General features: G+C 49.4%; 1 protein-coding gene across 1 annotated transcript in view; it reads right to left on the reverse strand.

Annotated features, from left to right (window-relative positions):
• WIPI1 (WD repeat domain, phosphoinositide interacting 1) overlaps positions 1-5,761 on the reverse strand; it is a 37,768-nt gene that overhangs the window by 25,798 nt on the left and 6,209 nt on the right. Inside the window, exons 3-4 of the mRNA XM_010856477.1 lie at positions 5,722-5,759; positions 1,803-1,885 (exon numbers count right to left, since the gene is read on the reverse strand). Of these exons, the coding sequence (XP_010854779.1) occupies positions 1,803-1,885; positions 5,722-5,759 (121 nt within the window). The remainder of the gene's footprint in view (positions 1-1,802; positions 1,886-5,721; positions 5,760-5,761) is intronic.

The following is a 5,761-nucleotide window of genomic DNA, read 5'->3' on the forward strand; positions in this document are numbered from 1 at the left end:
AACCATTTCCCGAGTCCCCACGCCCTTTAGGTGGTTGACAGGCAAGTGTTGTCCACTTGTAATCTGAGCACAAAGCAGGCTCTCCCAGCCCCACTGAGGCTGCAGCTCTGGAGCCTCCTCCTCTCCACCCCTTCCCTACCCGTCAGGGGCCCTGCTCGCTCTGTAGAACATATCTGGGAGGTTTGTTGTTGCTGGTTAGTCCCTCAGTCCTGTCTGACTCTTTGCGACCCCATGGACTGTAGCTCGCCAGGCTCTTCTGTCCGTGGGATCCTCCAGGCAAGAATCCTGGAGCGGGTTTCCATTCCCGTCTCCAGAGGATCTTCCCGACCCAGGAATTGAACCTGTGTCTCCAGCACTGGCAGGTGGATTCTTTACCATTGCCACCAGGGAAGCCCCATCCGGGAGGTTTAGACCTTCTCCGTCTATTCTCTCTTTCTTAAAAACCGTTTTAAGTTTGGGTTTTATTTGGCTGCAGGAGGTCTTAGTTGTAGTGCGTGGGCTTAGCCCGGGCTTGTGGGAGTCTTAGTTCCCTGACCCGAATCCTCTGCATTCGAAGGTGGATTCTTAACCACTGGACCATCAGGGAAGTCCCTCTTTTTTAAAAAAAAAAAAAACAGGTACATTTGGCGTATTTATTTATTTTTTGGCCGTGGGGCCTGTGGGATCTTAGTTCCCCGACCAGGGATTGAACTTGCAGCTCCTGCATTGTGAGCTGGGTGTCCTAACCACTGAGTCACCAGGGAATTCCCTCAGTCTACTCTTTCTCCTCGCCGTTTCCAAGGAGTGACAGCCCTGTTGGAAGTCTTTGCTTCCAGAATTCTTCAGGTCCCCGTTGCTAAGAGCTACAGGTACCTTAACAACGAGGGCAGGAGCACAGTGAGCTGCGCACCCACTCCCCGTCCTTCTGTGCCCCGACTCTCTCTGAGTCGCTTTCCTGTTGAAAATAACCTGGACGTCTGTGTTGTGACCAGCACAGTCCTGCACCCAGGAGTGAGGCAAACCACTAACAGGAAGCCGTCTGAGCGCCATGGGGGCCTCTGTGTCTTCCTGGGAACACTCTGAACACAGGCCTCTCCTGGGCTCCATCAAGCCCCACGGGGACAACGCAGGGCAGATACAGAGCATGGTCTTCTCCACAAGTTATAATAATGATGATAACATCTTACGAATAAACTAGGAGCCCAAGACGTCATGTGCCAAGCCGCTTCCTTTCCAGGAAATCCAGAGTGATGGATTTCATCATTATGATGCTGGCAAAAATGGTGACTTTCCCTGAGACAATGAGAGAGTCACATGTTTCTAAGCTGGACTTGTTTTTAATATTTGCTGGAAGTACCTCAATGTTTTTGATACGGACTCTGTGATCGGGGCAGTATTGCTTTATTAAAACCAAGAAGTGACTTCCAGGACTGAATGAATGTGACCAGTATTCCACAGTGCCAATGAAAGGGCAAAAAACAAAACAAACAAAAAAAAACCCTTCAGTCATTTTCTGCTTTGACAATTGTAAAAACTGATGACCATGCATATAAGTATACAGAAAAGTGTCAACAATACAGTTTCAAAGCCTTTCTTAATGTAAAAAGAAAAATGTTACCTAAGCTGTAGTCAAATCTCACTAGTCCTTTATGGTGGTTTTTTCCCCTAAGCAAGTGGAAGCAGTGATTTATGTTTAAACCTGAAAAAATGCTGACTCTGTAGGTGTGACAGCTCACGGGGTTGGAGGGGAACAGAGCGCTCAGGAGCCCGGCTGGGAGTCCCGCAGGAGGACATGATGCTCCGAGAGCCACACACACACTTACTGCTTCCGTGGACGTGGTCCAGCTGTTCCACGGAGCTCAGGGAGAACAGCTTGTAACCGGCCTTGGTTCCGATGGCGAGGGACCTGTGAAGACACGGATGCCCCGGGAGTGACCACGGTGCCGGGTCCAACGGATCTGCCCGCGGACAGACACAGCCGTCCCCCTGGGGTCCCAGGGGGACAGGGAAACATACAGCCTTGTGCGTGTGTGTGTGTGTGTGCGTGTGTGTGCGGGTGTGTGTGGTGTGTGCATATGTGCGTGTGCTTAGTTGCTAAGCTTCCCTTGTGGCTCAGCTGGTAAAGAGTCTGCCTGCGATGCAGGAGACCTGGGTTTGATCCCTCGGTTGCGAAGATCCCCTGGGAAAGGGAAAGGCTGCCCACTCCAGTGTTCTGGAGAATTCCATGAACTAGCCCATGGGGTCGCAAAGAGTTGGACACGACTGAGTGACTTTCACTTACTTACTTAGTTGCTAAGTTGTCTCCGATTCCTTATGACCCCGTGGACTGTAGCCCGCCAGGCTCCTCTGTCCATGGGCTTCTCCAGGCAAGAAGACTGGAGTGGGGTGCCATGCCCTTTCCCAAGGGATCTTCCCGACCCAGGGATCAAACCCAGGTCTCCCGCATTGAAGGTGGATTCTTTAGTGCTGAGCCAGTCCTACCTGGACCTGAAAATGAGTCCAACTCTCTCATTTAAAATAACTATATGAAAAGGTGAGCTGCACTCTTCACAGGGAGGCACAGACTAAAATAAGCCGCTTACTGCTACAAGTCTGGATGCCCAAGGCTCTTGTTTCACTAGCCTGAAAAAGAGAAGGTCATATGATTTTCATGGGAAGTTTTTTTTTTTTTCCTTCCCAAACATTTGTTCTTCCCTGGGATGACATTAAACTGTTAGTAAGCAAGGTGGCTCCTTCTGCTGAGGGGCTAACCTGGAGGTCAGAGGTTTGCCTCAGGCAGCAGTGGGCTCAGAACTGGAGCTTGGCTTCTAAAACCACTGCACTAATGACCACAAACAGCAACTGGAAACACTGGCCAGCAGCATCCTAAACCTTCAAAACATACCTACTCTGTAGCCAGTGCTGTTTTTAAAGCTTCTTCCTACAAAGATTTTTTAGGTAATGGCAACCCACCCCAGTATTCTTGCCTGGAGAGTTCCATGGACAGAGGAGCCTGCCAGGCTGCAGTCCATGGGGTCGCAGAGTCTGACGTGACTCAGTGACTACACTTCACTTCCTTTCATATGTGCATTTAGTTGCAAACCAAGGTTTCTAAGGTTTTCAAGTAAGGGGGGAAAAGTTGTAATTAAGAGTCTTAAAATAGTAATCAAAAGATCTGGCAACTTAAAATCATTTTCAAACATATGCTCTGCTCCAGAAGAATTTTAAATATGGGAAATGACACTGTGATCACTACTGTGCTTTCGTTTTTTTTTTTTTTTTCAATTTATTTTGCTGCGCCAGGTCTTGGTGGCTTGGCAGATCTTTAGTTGCAGCATGCGGGATCTAATTCCCTGACCAGGGATCGAACCGAGCCCTCTGCATTGCAAGCACTGAGCCTTAGCCTCTGGGCCACCAGGCAAATCCCACTACTGCATTTTAAGTGGTTAATCAACGGCCACAGAAAACTCTAACTCAAGGAATTCAGACTAAAACTTTATTTTATTCATAAGACCTTTTCAGGGAAAAAAAAATTTTGTCATCACCTCTCATGAAAATGGGATTTGGGACAAATACATATCAAATGAAATGAGAAAAAATATACCCAAATTGTCTAGCACAGGGCCAAGCATAAAGTATGAGTGAAGCCGACTAGTAAAGCTTAATTGTCATTACTCCCTTATCTTGACATACTGGATCCCAAATTCGGCCTATACTTACAGCTTACACTCCTAAATGTATTCGGTAAGGGTGTGACTTATTTTAAAATCCAATGTCATACCCTCTAAGGCTCAAAGCAACTGACTGTGACAAAAAGTTTTATTTATAGGTGAGATACAGCTGTCCAGCAGAGCCTTCATCCAAGAAAACAGAACTGACCGTAGAGACTACGGAAATTAACTTCCCGAGCACCCTATGGTTTTGAAAATAACATGCTTCTACAACTGCTATAGAAAGCTGGGACTCACCTAGAGTAAAAATTAACACCCTTAAAAACATCTAATAAAGAGTGCTGCAAAGCAGAATTGAGAACACTTCCTGCTAAGAAGCGAAAGAACTCTCCTCCTTAGCCTGCTCTCCTCCTGAAGCTGAGTTCAATTGGGAAGGCAAACACCCAGGCATTTCAACAGCCACCCTCTCTTGCAAAATGTTTCTTACAAAACATCAGAATGGTATCTAGACCATCATTTTTGTAAACTGTTGGTCTCAAACCATGAGAAAACAATTCAGTGAGTCATAAGTGGCTTAAAAGAAAACAAAGAAAAGAAATACAAATTCCAGAAGGTAGCGCACATAGGAAGGGTAAATAGCTGTGAATTGCTTTTCACTGATATTATGTATATAATATTGGAGAAGGAAATGGCAACCCACTCCAGTATTCTTGCCTGGGCAATCCCATGGACAGAGGAGCCTGGTGGGTCCATGGGGTCAAAAAGGGTCAGGGGACACCACTGAGCAACTAAAAAACAATGTATATTATAAATATATCCGTGTGTATGCATATAGATAGATAGATAGATATTGGGTAATGTTGTAACCTGTATTTCTTATTGTGGGCTGTGGTCAAGGAAAGCTTGAAAGTCACTCATGGAACCAAATTGTCTGGCCACCAGCTTACATGATTACACATACAGTTTTTTTTGAACAAAGGCATATTGTTTGGCATGGGGTGTTTTTAAAGAGAAGACAAAGGGCATGGAAGGCCAGGGCTGCTTATGGCACATGACGGCCTTAATGATACCGCTGAATGTTCAGTATTAGCACAGTCCAGGCACAGACGGCCAGCACACCTGCCTGAAGGCAAGTCCATGAAGGAGCCCAACAGAAACTGGTACAGCAGGAAATGGGGGACTGGGACTGGTCATCGCTGCCTGATGCTGTGTGGCACATTCCAAAGAGGTTATTCCATATGGTCCCCCGGATGTCTAACAATCCCACGAAAGGAGGAAAGGGAGCAGCCTTCTGCTTCTAAGGGACTGACTCCTCCAGATGTTTCAAACACAGTTCAGCAACCCCTGGCTCACTGGCCAAAGTCCGAATGCGAACATCAAGGTGAGACATTCAAAATCCACTCAAGAAGCAACAGAGTGAAGGTCACGTTCCCCCGGAGGACAGCTTGGGCCGGGGACAGGGTTCCTGGACTCCCAGGAGGAGTTCTGTCTGGCCAAGTGGGCTTCCTGAAGACACACTGGGGGCAATGGGAAGGTTCCTGACAATCCGGCCCGCAGGCAGGCGCCCAGGCTGGGCTGGGCTGGGATCAGGCTGGACTGGCTTCGGGGATAGGTTGCCTCCTGGTCGTTGGCCCTGCCCAGATGCCACGTTGAGATGCTCAAGGACAAATGGGAAAGTTTTTCCTGAACTCCCATCTTCCTGGGCCCTAGCTATTTCGCCCAGGGTCAACTTGCAACTTCCCCGTCCGCTCCCCTCTCCTTTGTCTTGACCACCGCCCCTCCTGCCCAGACCCTCGCTTTGGTCACTCCCCGGTTCCCCACCTTTCCCAGCCTCCTTCCGCCCCCTCCCTGGGCTCTGTCCCCCCTTCTCCCGGCCGGCCCCTCCTGGCTCCCTGCCGGCAGGGGAACGGGGGAGCTCAGCCCCGAGCCGGAGGAGGGGCGGCCCGAGGACCCGCACCGGCCCGGGCCACGCCGGCCGTCAAGCCCAGGCCCCCGGGGCGCAGGCCGGCGCCCGCTGTCCAAGTCGCCGACTTGGACACCCTCGATCGAGACTTTTCTCCCCAGCTCCCGGCGGGCAGGAGGCCCGGCTTACGTGCAGTCCTGGTTGAAGGAGAAGCAGCTGAGCGCTGCCT

The sequence above is a fragment of the Bison bison genome, unplaced genomic scaffold (assembly GCF_000754665.1).
Source record: "Bison bison bison isolate TAMUID 2011002044 unplaced genomic scaffold, Bison_UMD1.0 scf7180017864371, whole genome shotgun sequence".
Classification (NCBI taxonomy): Eukaryota; Metazoa; Chordata; class Mammalia; order Artiodactyla; family Bovidae; genus Bison; species Bison bison.